The 15153-nt window shown below is 38.7% G+C and overlaps 1 protein-coding gene across 7 annotated transcripts in view; it reads left to right on the forward strand.

The window, feature by feature from the left end:
• The first annotated feature begins 170 nt into the window (after window positions 1-170).
• The window catches only part of RMDN1 (regulator of microtubule dynamics 1), a 42798-nt gene continuing 27815 nt past the window's right edge, over window positions 171-15153 (forward strand). For 2 of the 7 annotated variants that reach the window (XM_082363598.1, XM_082363603.1), the window contains exons 1-2: window positions 172-430; window positions 14763-14880. In XM_082363598.1, coding sequence (XP_082219724.1) covers window positions 302-430; window positions 14763-14880 — 247 coding nt within the window. In that variant the 5' untranslated portion in view covers window positions 172-301. Of the gene's footprint in view, window positions 431-14762; window positions 14881-15153 lie in introns of all 7 variants that reach the window. The other 5 variants (XM_082363602.1, XM_082363604.1, XM_082363599.1 and 2 more) reach the window with 4 other exon arrangements.

The following is a 15153-nucleotide window of genomic DNA, read 5'->3' on the forward strand; positions in this document are numbered from 1 at the left end:
GTGATCTATCCTTGAGCCAAAGCCAAAACAGACACCCAGGACGGCCAAAAGCCAGCAACCCGAAGGACGCTATCTCCCTGCCCCAGTCCACTCGGCGCAGGCGCAGCAAGGCCACTAAGTCCCACCCAATCTAGGTATTTCCCGCCCCCAGAAACAATGGACCGGAAGCTGCGGAGAGGAAGAAGAGCGGGGCCGGAAACCGGCAGACGCTGCTTTTTGTGGAGAGACTGGGGCGCTTTTCGCTCCGCCCCGCTTCGTAGCAGGCAAAGGGGTGAGGGGTCAGGCTTGGGAGCCGCGGATCATGGCGCTATCCCTGCGACTCTGGCGCTCCCTTCCTTTGGGACGTAGCGCTGCCCTGGGACCTCGGCTCCCGACGGGTGCTGCTGGCAGCCGGGAGCAGTGCGTTCTTTGGCGACTCCGCGGCGCTGAGGTACCCTCGCCGTCCTGGCTCCCGCTTTTCTCCCCTACCGGCTGGGCTCCGGCGGCCCCTTCCTTCTTCAGGCTCGGTGGCCCCGCGTCACCTTAGGGTATGTGGTGAACTGAGGAAGGAGTTCGGGGCCTGGTGTGCCTGGAGCTCTCCCGGTGACCGCGACGGACAGGTCCTCTCCCTTTCGCAAGCCCAGTTCCTCTCTGAAAACTGGGGTCGGAGGAGGAGGAGTGAGCCCCCCCCCCCCCACCCCAGACGCTCCCGTCACTCCGGAGAATCTGCCTCATGCCTGTCTTTCCTGTGTAAATGCAAGGAGAACTGTAGGGGAGAAAGACCTTGACCTCTGTGAGATAATGTTAGCTTTCGGTGACGGCCAGATATTGTAATAGCACCTGAGGCTGTCAGTCTACCGCACTTTGAGAAGTTTGCTGTGTGATTTTGAAAGTTCCTACGGCTGAGAACCAGAGATTTATGCACTATTTAGGTTTAAAAACTATTTCTGAGTTTCTTGTTTCATCTGCATAACGTTAAGGAAGGATGTTGGGATGTTAGATTGTCATCCCAATTTTCGCATTTCTGTTAGACTGATTGGCCTAGGTTTATCTCTGAAAGGGGATTGAAGGGTGAGGGTGTGCACTGGATATATATCATTTGAACTAGGTGCTTCATTATTTTAAATTATTTTAAATATACATTTTTGACTAACTGCTATGTGTTCAGAGTTGTGGGGTGGGGGAGGGTTGAAAGACAGTAAGGCTTGATCCCTTTCCTTGGGAGAGCTTATAGCCAGATGGGTTAGATGATATGAGCAGAGGGATGGGAGGAGTACTAAGTATGAAACTAGCCTCAAGTTTCCAAATTAGAGCTTTGGTGAGTTAAAAATTTCATTTTAGTGGAATGATCCACTGTTATTAGATAATAATAACATTTATTGAAGGCTTACTATAACCAGGCGTTGTGTTAAGCATTACCTGATTTAGTTGTGTACTGAAATGTTTCCATGCACCCTATGAAATAAGAACTGTTATTTTATCCATTTTTTTAGAAGAGGAAATTGAAATAAGGTTAAATAATGTATCCAAGCCACACAGCTAGAAAGATGTATCTCCAGATACTCCGAGTATCTACAGAGCACATGAGCTGCATATGGCCATTGTGCTAAAAAACTGAAAACTAGAGAAGCAAGATAGAAAAGGACAGAAAAAAATCACAATCACGAGATACTAGAGAGATTTGTAGGTAGTAAAACTCTGCCCTAAGCCAAAGGCAATAATGAAAATTCTTTCCTCCCTCTAAGTATATTGAATTTTTAGGGGGGTGGAACTATTTATTATTACCAGATTTCCAATTTTTCATGTGTTTTCATAGCCTTATAATTTCTGTTTTTCTGTTTCCTAGACCTTCCTCGCTGCTTGATGTCAATAAGTTGAGTTTGAGGTATTTATTCCCCAGGGGTTTGCAGAGATTGGGGGCTACTTTTGAGTAACTCAGACTTCATTTTTCTGTCTTTTTCAATTTGTAGTCTATACTACAAAACACTCATCTCTGAACGTTTATTTTTCAGCAAATTTGTACTGAGTGCTTACTATGAGCAAGACTATTCTAAGCTCTGGGGGTATAATGAACGTGAGAAACAACCCTTTTCTCACTGATCTGACAGAAGGAAAGGTAGTTATTGAGTAAATGTAATGAATGCTAAGTGTTAGGAAAAGGGAAGCAAAATTACACCTAACCTGATCTTAAAGGGAAAAGGGGAAGTGTGTAAGCAGTTAGAGATGTGATATAAACACTTGATAAAGGGAAGATGAGCACAAAAGAATATGCCTGTAGAGAGTAGCATGAGGCTTTGAAGTTAGAAAAGTTGGCATTTTTGAGGAACTGAAAGTATGACTGAAGCCTGGAGTGGAAGAGTAAACTGAAATAAACCAAGGCTGAAAAGTTAGGCAAGTACCAGTTTATTAGTTATCTATTATTGATAACAAATTATCACAAAACATAATGTCTTAAAGCAACAAACGTTTATTATCTCATGGTTTCTGTTGATTAGGAATCCACATGAGGTTTATCTGGGTGCCTCTAGCTGAAGATCTCTCATAAGGTTGAATCAGCCTGTTCAGTTGCTAAGGGCTCGTGCGAAGGCTCAACTTGAGGGTAAAGGGAAAGTTCTGCTTCCAAGCTCATCATGTGCCTGTAGGCAGGCCTTTGTTACTCACCAGGAGGGCTTCTTCTCAGGGCTGCCTCATGACACAGCAGCTAGATTCCCCCATGGCAGGCATGCAGTCAGAAGGAACACATGAGAGAGTGAGTATCAAAGATGGAAGCCACAGTCTTTTTATAACCTAATCTTAGAAGTAACATCTTTTCACTTCTGCATATTCTGTTTCTTACAAGGGAGTCAGAAAGTTCAGTCTACATTTAAGGGGAGGGTATTGCACAGGGGAGTGAATATCAGAAAGCAGGGCTCATTGAGGCCCATTTTATTTTATTTATTTTTAAATTGAGAGATAATTGACATGTATTAGTTTCAGGTGTACAACATAATGATTCAGTATTTGTGTTTGTATATATTGTGAAATGATCACCACAGTAAGGCTAGTTAATATCAATCTCCACACATAGTTACAATTTTTTTTCTGGTGATGAGAACTTTTAGGATTTATTCTCTCAGCAACTTTCAAATATTGCAGTACATTATTATTAATTATAGTCACTGTGCTGTACATTATATCCTCAAGATGTATTTATTTTATAACTGGAAGTTTGTCCAACTTCACCCATTTCACCCACCTCTTCCACACACCCCCAGCCCCTCTCCCCTTGCCTCTGGCAACCACCAAGCTCTTGTATATGAGTTTGGATTTTTTTTTTTAGATTCCACATATAAGTTAGATCATACTGTATTTGTCTTTTTCTCTCTCATTTATTTCACTTAGCCTAATGCCCTCAAGGTCCATGTTGTTGCAAATGGCAAGAATTCTTTTTTTTCCAGTGGTTAAATAATATTCCATTTTGTGTGTGTGTGTATCATTTTGTTGTTGTTCATTCATTGATGGACACTTAGATTGCTTTCATGTCTTGGCCATTGTAAGTAATATTGCAGTGCAACATGGGGTGCATATATTTTTTGAAGTTAGTGTTTTTGTTTCCTTTGGATAAATACCCAGGAGTGGAATCGGTGGATCATAGTGACGTTCTATTTTCAATTTTTGGAAGAACCACCGTACTGTTTTCCATAGTGGTTGCACCAATTTACATTACCAACAATGGTGCACAAGAGTGCCCTTTTCTCAAATCCTCTCCAGCACTAGTTATATCTTGTCTTTTTGATAATGGCCATTCTAACAGGTGTGAGGTGAGATTTCATTATGGTTCTGATTTGCATTTCCCTGGTGATTAGTGATGTTGAGTACCTTTTCATGTACCTCTTGGCTCTCTGTATGTCTTCTTTGGAAAAATGTTTCTTCAGATCCTCTACTCATTTTTTTAATTGGATGTTTGTTTTTTTGCTGTTGAGTTATATGAGTTCTTAATATATTTTAGATACTAACCCCTTATCAGATATATGATTTGCAAATATTTTTTTCCCTTTCGGTAGGTTGCTTTTTCATTTTGTTCATTGTTTCCTTTGCTGTGCAGAAACATTTCAGTTTGATGAAGTCCCACTTGTTTGTTTTTGCTTTTGTTGCCGTTGTTTTTGGTGTCAAATTCAAAGTCATTGCTAAGACCAGTGTCGTGGAGCTTACCCCTATGTTTCCTTCTAGGAGTTTTATGGTTTCAGGTCTTATAATGAAGTCTTTAATCCATTTTGAGTTAATTTTTGTGTATGGAGTATAAGGTAGTGGTCCAGTTTCATTCTTTTGCATGTGGCTGTCCAGTTTTCCCAACACCAAAAAGACTGTCCTTTCCCCATTATATATTCTTGACTCCTTTGTCAATAATTACTGACAACATAGGCGTGGGGTTATTTCTGGCCTCTCTATTCTGTTGCATTGATCTATGTGTCTTTTTTTTATGTGAATACCATACTGTTTTGATCACTATAGGTTTATAATTTAGTTTGAAATCAGCATGATGCCTCCAGCTTTGCTCTTTTTTTCTCTGGATTGCTTTGGCTATTTGGGGTCTTTTGTAATTCCATACATATTTTAGGATTGTTTTATTTCTGTGAAAAACACCATTGGAAATTTTATAGGGATTATACTGAACCTGCAGATTGCTTTGGGTAGTATGGGCCTTTTAACAATATTAATTCCTCTAAACCATGAGCATGGAATATCTTTCCATTATGTCCTCTTCAATTTCTTTCATCAGTGTCTTTTAGTTTTCAGTGTACAGGTCTTTCACCTCCTTGGTTAAATTTATTCCTAGGTGCTTTATTCTTTTTGGTATAACTGTAAATGGGATTATTTTCTTAACTTCTATTTTTGATAGTTTGTTATTAGTATATAAAAACAACATTTTTTGTATATTGATTTTATATACTGCAACTTTACTTAATTCATATATTATTTCTAACAGTTTTTTTGCGGAGTTTTTAGGGTTTTCTGTGTATGCCATCATGTCATCTGCATATACTGATAATTTTACTTCTTTTCCAATTTGTATGCCCCACACTTTTTTTTTTTCTTGCCTAATTGCTCTGGCTAGGACTTCCAATACTATACTGAATAAAAGTGGCAAGAGAGGGTATCCTTGTCTTGTTTCTCATCTTAGAGGAGAAGCTTTCAACTTTTCACCATTGACTGTGATGTTAGCCATGGGTTTGTCATTTATGGCCTTTATTATGTTGAGGTACATTCCCTCTATACCCACTTTGTTCAGAATTTTATCGTAAATAGATATTGAATTTTGACAAATGCTTTTTCTGCATCTATTGAGAAGATCATATGATTTTTGGCATTCATTTTGTTAATGTGGTGAATCAGACTGATTTGCAGATGTTGAACCATCCTTGCATCCCTAAAATAAATCCCACTTGATCTTGGCTTATGATTCTTTTAATGTATTATTGAATTTCATTTGCTAATTCTGTTGAAGATTTTTGCGTCTATGTTCATCAGGTATATTGGCCTGTACTTTTTTTTCTTGTAATGTTCTTTTCTGACTTTGGTATTAGGTTAATGCTAGCCTCATAAAATTAGTTTGGAAGTTTTTCCTCTTCTATTTTTGAAAGAGTTTGAGAAGCATTGGTATTCATTCCTTAAATGTTTGATAGAATTCACCAGTGAATCCATCTAGTCCTAGGCCATTCTTTGTTGGGAGGCTTTTGATTACTGATTCAATTGCCTTAATTGGTAATTGGTCTGTTCAGATTTTCTATTTCTTCATGATACAGTCTTGGTAGGTTGTATGTTAGTAGGAATTTATCCATTTCCTCTAGGTGGTTCAATTTGTCAGTGTATGATTGTTCATAGTAGACTCTTATGGTCCTTTGTACTTCTGTGGTATTGGTTGTGCTGTCTCCTCTTTCATTTATAATTTTATTTATTTGAGTCTTCTCTTTTTTACTTGGTGAATCTAGCTAAATGTTTGTCTATTTTGTGTACCTTAAAAAAACAAAAACAAAAAACGCACGTCTTCGTTTTATTGATCATTTCTCTTGTCTTTTTAGTCTCTATTTCATTTGTTCCCCCTCTGATTTTAGTTATTTCCTTCCTTCTGCTAGTTTTGGGTTTTGTTTGTTTTTCTTTTTCTTTTTTTTTTTTTCCAGCTCCTTGAGATGTAAAGTGAGTTGTTGAATTGAAATCTTTCATGTTTGTTAACATAGGCATTTATCACTATGAACTTCCCTCTTAGAACTGCTTTTGCTATATCCTACAGATTTTGGTATGCTGTATTGCCATTTTCAGTTTTTTCAAGGTGTTTTTTTAAAAATTTCTCTTCATTTCTTCTTTGAAGCATTGGTTGTACAGTAGCATGTTGTTTAATCTTCATATATATGTGAATTTTCTTCTTGTAATTGATTTCTAGTTTCATACCATTGTGGTTAGAAAAAATGCTTGATATGATTTTAATCTTCTTAAATTTATTAAGACTTATTTTGTGACCTAACATTATGATCTGTCCTGGAGAATGTTTCATGTATGCTTGTATATTCTGTTGCTTTGGGATGGAATGTTCTATATATGCCCATTAAGTCCATCTGGTTAAACATGTTGTTTGAGGCCAGTGTTTCCTTATTGATTTTCTTTCTGGATGATCTATCCATTGATGAAAGTGGGGTATTGAAGTCCCTTACTGTTATTGTATTGCCATCTATTTCTGTTGTTAGGTCTGTTGATAATTGCTTTATATATTTAGGTCCTTCTATGTTGGATGCATGTTTACAAACGTTATATCGTCATATAATGACATTCTTTGTTTCTTATTACAGTCTTTGTCTTAATGTATGTTTTGTTTGACACAGCTACCCCAACTTCCTTTTGGTTTCCATTTGCATGGAATATTTTTTCCATCCCTTCATTCTTCATTTTCAGTCTTTGTGTGTCCTTAAAGCTGAATTGTTTCTGTTGTAGGCAGCATATAGTTGAGTCTGTTTTTTTCTTTTTTTTTTTTTAATCCATTCAACCACTCTGTGTCTTTTGATTGGAGAATTTGGTCCATTTACATTTAAAGTAATTACTGATAGGTATGGATTTACTATTGCCATTTTGTTAATTGTTTTTTGGTTGTTTTGTAATTCTTTTGTTCCTTTCTTCTTCTTTTGCTCTCTTCCTTTGTGATTTGTTTATTTTCTGAAGTGGAATGCTTATTCTTTTCTCTTTCTCTTTGGCATATCTCCTATAGTTGTTTTTTTTTAAATTTATTTATTTTCTTTTATTTATTTTTGGTTGTGTTGAGTCTTTGTTGCTGTGCATGGGCTTTTTCTAGTTGTGGCGAGTGGGGGCTACTCTTCGTTGCGGTACACAGGCTTCTTATTGTGGTGGCTTTCTTGTTATAGAGCATGGGCTCTAGGCATGCGGGCTTCAGTAGTTGTGGCACGCGGGCTCAGTAGTTGTGGCTCGCAGGCTCTAGAGCGCAGGCTCAGTAGTTGTGGCACACGGGCTTAGTTGCTCTGCGGCATGTGGGATCTTCCCAGACCAGGGCTTGAACCCGTGTCCCATGCATTGGCAGGCAGATTCTTAACCACTGTGCCACCAGGGAAGCCCCTCCTATAGGTTTTTGCTTTGTGGTTACCGTGAGGCTTACATAAAACATCTTAGAGTTTTAACAGTCTACTTTAAGTTGATAGCAACTTAAATTTGAATGCATTCTAAAGCTGTATGTTTTTACTTCTCCCCTCCCCCCACATTTTATGTTTTTGATGTTGCAGTTTATTTCTTTTTGTGTGTCTGTTAACAAATTATTTTTACTACTAGCTTTATTGTCAATTAACTCACCACCTTTACAACATTAGATTTTCCCAATTTTCATATGTATTTACCTTTACTGGTGAGATTTGTACTTTCATATGTTTTCCTGTTACTAATCAGCACCCTTTCATTTTTAATTAAGGAAGTCCCTTTAAGGTTTCTTGTAAGACCATTCTAGTGATGATAAACTTCTTGTTTTGCTTCTCTGGAAAACTTAATCTCTCCTTCAATTCTGAAGGACAACTTTACCAGGTAGAGTGTTCTTAGTTGGCAGTTTTTCCTTTCAGGACTTTAAATATATTGTGCCTAACTCCCTTCCCGCCTGCAAAGTTTCTGCTGAAATATCTGCTGATAAGTCTTGGGGTGGGAGGGAAATCCCTTGTATGTAACACGTTGCTTTTCTCTTGCTGCTTTTAAGGTTCCCTGCTTGTCTTGACTCTTTAATTTTCATGTGTCTTGGTGTGGGTTTCTTTTGATTCATCTTTTTTTGAATTCTCTGGGCTTCCTGGATCTGGATGTCTGTTTTCTTCCCTGGATTAGGGAAGTTTTCAGCCACTGTTTCTTCAAATAAGTTTTCCGCCCCTTTCTCTTCTCCTTCTGGGACACCTATAATACAAATATTGGTCTGTTTGATGTTGTCCCTTAGGTCCCTTAAACTATCTTCACTCTTCTTTATTCTTTTTTTTTTTCCTTTGTGCTGCTCTGATTGGATGAGTTCCATTGCCCTGTCTTCAAGTTCACTGATACTTTCTTCCACTTCTTCTAGTCTGCTGTTGAACTGCTCTGTTGTATTTTTCATTTCAGTTATTGTATTCTTCAGCTCTATGATTTCTGTTTGGTACTTTCTTATATTTTCTGTTCCTTTGTTGAAATTCTCACTTTGTTCATCATTCTTCCTCTGAGCTCAGTGAGCATCTTTGTGGCTTATTTTGAACACTTTATCAGGTAAATCACTGGTTTCCATTTTATTAAGGTCTTTTTCTGAGGTTTTATAATTGGAAAGGATTGTAATTGGCCCCTAATATGTGTATTTAATTAGCGACCTTCCATTTAGGCCTAGCTATGAATATAAGCTAATAGGCCTCTGTCACAGAAAGCCTGGAGGTGCATTTCAGTCTGTTTTCTCTGTACAGTAAGTCCCCTACGTACGAACAAGTTCTGTTCCGAGAGCACATTCATCAGTTCAGTTTGTTCATAAGTCCACCAAACTTAGCCTAGGTATCCAACTAACACAATCGGCTACATAGTACTGTACTGTAATAGATTTATAATACTTTTCACACAAATAATACATAAAAAACAAACACAAAAAATAAAGAAAACATTTTTAATCTTACACTACAGTACCTTGAAAAATACAGTAGTACAGTACAACAACTGGCATACAGGGGCTGGCATTGAGTGAACAGGCAAGAAGAGTTACTGACTGAAGGAGGGAGAGGAGGTGGGAGATGGTAGAGCTGAAGGATCATCAGCAACAGGAGACGGAGGGCAAGCTGCAGTTTCACTCATGCCTGCCATTAATGGCACAGGTTCTGGTTCCTTGCTGGATTCAAGTCTATCTACCCTCCTGAAAGAACAGTTCAGTGATGTCTGGGTAGTAGCTCTTTTTTTTCTCGTCATAGATAACACAGTAGCACTGGATTGCATTCCGAACAGCTGCTGCAACCTTTGTGTACCATTCTACATTTGGGTCCTGTGCCTCAAAAACTAACAGTGCCTCCTCAAATAAAGAAAATCCCTCTGCCATTTCCTGCGTTGTGAATCTCTTAGGTTCTTTAGTTATTTCTTTTATTCCTTTTGTCTCTCTTTGTCCTTCCTCTGGGCCTCCAGTTCCATCAGGTCTTCATTAGTAAGCTCCTTGTGTTGCACAGCAAGGAGTTCAGTGAAGTTGTCCTCTCGCAGATCTAGCTCCAGCTTCTCACTGAGGGTCACTAAGTTTCTGAAGACCTCTTTGGACTCCTCATCCACCTTCTCAAATCCATGAAAACCATGAACAAACTGTAGGCAAAGGTTCTTCCAAACCCCATTCATGGTGACGGCCGTAACCTCATGCCAAGCAAAGTCAGTATTTTTTATGGCCTTGTAGATGCATAGTTCTTCCAAAATTGTCACAAGGTTGTTCCTGATTGATCATGCACCTTTACTGCCTGACAAAAAGTGTGACGTAGATAATGTTTCTTGAAAGTCGCTGTAACTCCCTGGTCCACAGGTTGGATGAGTGACGTAGTATTTGGTGGCAGATGCACTACTTTGACTTTGGGATGAAAGTCACCCATGAATGGGGGGTGGCCCGGAGCATTGTCGAGCAACAGAAGAATGTTGAATGGGACATCCTTCTCCAAGCAATATTTCTCTACCTCCGGGATAAAGTGGTGGAAAAACCAATCCTGGAAAATGGCCTGTGTAACCTAGACTTTGGGTTTACTCTTCCATACAACAGGAAGAGAGCCCCCTTGGCTATATTTTTAAGGGCTCTTGGGTTCTCTGAATGATAAACTAAGAGAGGCTTCAGCTTCGTATTGCTGGAAGCATTGCCACCAAACAACAGAGTTAGCCTATCCTTTGTTGCATTATAATCTGGCATCAACTTTTCCTCCTTACTGGTGTAATTTCGGTCTGGCATCCTCTTCCAGTACAGTCCTGTCTCATCCACATTAAAAACCTGCTTGGGTAAATATGTACCTTCATCAGTAATTTCTCAAAGCATTTCAGGAAATTCCTGGGCAGCTACCGTATCTGCACCCGCTGCCTCACCACTTACTTTTACGTTGTGAAAGTTGGCTCTAGACTTGAACCGATGAAAACAGCCATGGCTGGCATTAAAAGATGTTCCCTCTGGTTCTTTGCCATGTTTCTTCTTCAAGTCTTCATAAAGGCTTTTACATTTCTTTTGAATCAGCATTAAGCTTAACGAGACTCAGCGCTGATGCTGATCCTGCGTCCACACACTGAGAAGTTTCTCCATCTCCTCCATCACTTTTCCACGCTTCTTCGATATTATTGTTGACATCATCGGCACAGTGGACTTCACATGTTCCACAATCTTGTCGTTGTTCTTTAGAATTGTGCCAGTGGTTGAACCATTCGGGTTATAAGAATGAGTGACGTCTACAATTTTTTTGCCTCGCTCCACTCTCAATTATTTTCACTTTTGTTTCCATTGTTATCGCTTGGCGCTTCTTAGCAGTACCAGCTACATCACTGCTGCTTTTACACTTGCTTCTGGACATCCTGGGCTTGAAATAAAGATCCTGTACTACTGTATTGTGTACAGCACTGTATAGTAAAATACACAAAAGCACAACCACTTGTAGAGGATGCCCACACATGACAATGTATGCCAGACATGTGAACTAACTTACATGATTGGACATGAGAACGCATGTTCAAATCTTTGAAAGTTCTCAACTTGAATGTTCGTATGTAGGGAACTTAGTGTACTGTGCCCTGTGGGGGTGGGGAGTTAGCCACTTTAGAACTGTTTTTCTGTTTGTTACAGTTCTGTGAAACTCATGAACATAAGCCTCATTGGCCACCAGAGTCAAGCGAACAGGGGGTGTCCCCTGGTGGCAGCTGCAAAAACCGGAGCACCAAAAGTATGCACAGACGCTTTTGGGGGAGATACTGGTTACCTGGAGCATGGCAAAGCAAGAGTGCTTTGATAGTGCCCACCCTCTGAGATCTCTGGAAATGATTACTGTGTGTTAAATTAGATACCTGCTCCTCTGGCTGAAGATAAGATAAGCAAATAAGTGTCTTTCACAGAAAGTCTGGGTGCTTTTCAGTTGACTGTCTCTGTGCTGGGGTCTGGGATGGGTGAGTGTGCATGAGCCCTTAAAGAATTGTTTCTCAGTTTGCTATAGCCTTGTGGGTCTCATGGACACAAGCTCCATTGGCTTTCTAAGTTAGATGTTTTGGGGTTCACCTCTCAGGTACAAGTCTTTAAAGTTGGGGTGCCCAGTGTGGGGTTCAAGCCCTTTGCTCCTCAGGGAGAAGCTCAGGGTTGTGAGTTCGCTCCCAATACTGGGTCTCCACGCCAAAGGTGTGGTTTATGGGAAAATTTTGTCTCAGCCTCTCCTACCTGTTTTGATGTGGGTTTTTCCTCCTTTGTCTGATGTGGAGGAGTCACTCAGCTAGTTTGGGGGTTTCTTTCAGAGGAATTTGTCCTATATGTAGCTGTAGATTTGGTGTGTCTGTGGGAGGAGGTGTGTTCAGCTTCCTCCTATGTTGTCATCTTGAACCAGCACCCATTGGGGACCATTTTAGAGGCTGCCTACCACAACTAGATTCTGAAAACCTTGTAGACCATGTTAAATATTTTTTATTTTATTCTAAAGGTTATAGGAAATCATGAAAGAGTTTTAAACAGAGAATTCATAAGATCAGATTTGAGTTAAAAAATAACTTTTTCTAGTGTCAAGAATAGATAGGCTAGAGTGGATGCTGGAAACCAAATAAAAGATCATCGCTATAGGACAGGTGAGATAATGTGGTGGTTTGAACTTTAGTGGTAGCCATGGAAATGGAAATAAGTGGATGCAATAAAAGGATATTAATGATGTAAACTAAGTGGACCTAAAAGATAGCTTTGATGTGGGAGTTCAAAGGAAGAAGTCAAGGATGATTCTCAGTTTTCTGGCTACTCTAGCAGTGTGGATGGTGGTGCTATTTCCTGGGATAGGACCAAAGAAAACAATTTGGAGGGATAAAGGAGGAGGTGAGTTATCTTTTGGGGTAATTAAGGTGAATATGATGAGATAGCCAAGTTAACACGTGGAATAGACAGTAGTTTGATAGGTCTGATTTTTACCTTCTGATGCCTGGGCTGGAGATCGAGATTCAGGAGACTTTAGCATATAGTTGTAAATGATGCCATGGTAGAAGTTGAAAGTACAGTTGACCCCTGAATAATGCAGGGGTTAAGGGTGCTGACCCCCCAAGCAGTCGAAAATCTGCCTATAACTTTACAGTCAGTCCTCTGTATCTGTGGGTTCAACTGTTTAGTACTGTAGTACATATTTATTGAAGAATATCCACATATAAGTGGACCCACACAGCTTAAACCTGTGTTGTTGGAGGGTCAAATGTATTTAATAGTAAGATGAGAAGAAGGCCTATCACAGAGGAATTCCAACATTTAAGAGGAGGAGGAGCTGGCAAGAAGTAGTAGAAAAACCAGGAGATGGTGGTGACACATTCCTTTCCATCTAGTGATGAGTTTGTATATTTGAATTCCTTCTAGCTTGAAATCATTATAATCAGTGTTGAAGAAAAAACATATTTAAGAGATAGCTTGTTTCTTTTGTTCAACAAATTTTTTTTTCAACAAATATTTTTTCAGAATTCATTGTATGGAAGGCATTGTGCTGAGTAATGGCTAATGTACAAGGTGAATACCATGAAGGGGAAAACTGAGTGAAGTGGACTTGAGGGAAACAATAGCTGTTTTGGCTGATACTTGAGATGCCTGTTATACTTCATGTGGAGGTAAATGTTGTTTGGGCAGCTGGATATATGATTCTGAAGTTAAGCGGAGACCTCTGCGCTTTTAAAAATTTGCATGTTTTTGGCATGTTGATGGCGTTTAAAGCCATGAAACAAAATGAGATCACCAAAATGATATGTGTAGGGAAACGAAGGTCTGAGTTTAAACCCAGGACACACCTGGGCAGTGAGGTTTTGGAGATGAGGAACCAACAAAAGAGGAGGAGCAGTTACTGAAATAAGAGTAAATTCAAGAGAGTAGTATTACAAAAGCTAAGCGAAGAGTGCTTCAAGAGTGAGAGAACACAGCAAGTACTGAGGAAAGGGGTTGGATGAATTATAAAAAGACGAGGAAATTTGGGGGATTGATGGATATGTTCATTATCTTGATTGTGGTGATAGTTTTACGGGTTTACGTATATCTTAACACATGGTACACATTATGAATATGCAGTTTATTTTATGTCACATATCTCAATAAAGCAATATTTTAAAAATTTCTTATATTAACCATTTATGATTTTTTTTTAAAAAAGGAGGGAGTGAACAGCTGTGAAATGCTGTTGATAGATCAAGTAATATGAGAGTTTACTAGGAAATAGCATCCTTGGTTACCTTAACTAGAATACTCTCAGTGGAGTTGTGGGGGTAAAAGTGATTTGTGTGAGCTCAAGAGAAAATGGGAAGAGAGAAAGTGGAGACAGAGCTCTAGACAACTTTTTGAAAGAGTTTTGCTGAAAAGAGAATTTGGAAAATGAGACTGAAGGGAGATGTGAAGTCAAAAGGAAGCTTTTTGTTTTGTTTTTAAGAAGGGAACAATTACAGCTTACAAAGATAGTATAGCTTGTTTTTATACAGATGGGAATAAATTGACAGAAAGGACAAAATTGATGCTATGTGAAAAAAAAGGGAAGAATTGCTGCAGTGATATCCATATACTCCTTTGCCATTGGTCTTGAGAATTCTGGCCATAATTATGAAAATTAATTTCTAAATCTGTTTTGATATGCTCTTTATTTTATTCATGGTTTATTTTAAAACTGGGTTTCATGGATCACTTTTGAAGATAGCTTTATTTAAAGCCATGTATATTTTTTATGTGTAATTACCATATTTGATATCTTTCATCTTGTCTGTTCTTAAGGTTGATATTAATTATATTGGTCTCTTATTTTATTTCAAGAAATTATAATATCCATGCTTCCTCAAATAAAATGTAAATCTTCCAGTCCAGCACTTATCAGCATAACTGTGATCGTTACATAAGCTACCACCATCAGCCATTGTTAAGAATCTTTTCTTAGCAGGATATGCTCTCCCTATAAAGTAATTATGTGAAATAGTTTTACTGAAGAATTTGACAAAGTAAATTTTGAGCTTCCAATACTCATAGGATTGTCTTGGGGGTAGGAGAAAATTGATGTAATCTTTGCTTGGGATAGCAATTTCTTCAAATTTTCTAAGTTTGTTAACCCTGACCATAATTCTTTCCATAGGTGATAGGAAACCCAGGAGCTTTCAAAAGAAGTCTTTTATTCTCTGCCTTGTCTTATTTGGGTTTTGAAGCTTATCAAGTCATTTCCCAGGCTGCTGTGGTTCATGCTGCAGCCAAAGGTAAGCCTAAGGTAAACATCAGGAACACTTAGAGTTGTTTGTGTTTGTTATATTTTGTTAATAACTTATTATTTTTGAATAGATAATGCAACTAACATGTTAGAGACTAGATTATTTTCTGCTTTTCTCTACTTGTCTATATGTCTCCACTGTGGACAGACAGATATATAGATATAGATATAGATATAGATATAGATATAGGTATAGATATAGATATAGATATATGTATATGTATATATATCAGACTGACGACTAGAGAAAAGCAGAAAATAA

Source organism: Balaenoptera borealis (genome assembly GCF_965194805.1).
Source record: "Balaenoptera borealis genome assembly, chromosome: 17".
Lineage (NCBI taxonomy): Eukaryota > Metazoa > Chordata > Mammalia > Artiodactyla > Balaenopteridae > Balaenoptera > Balaenoptera borealis.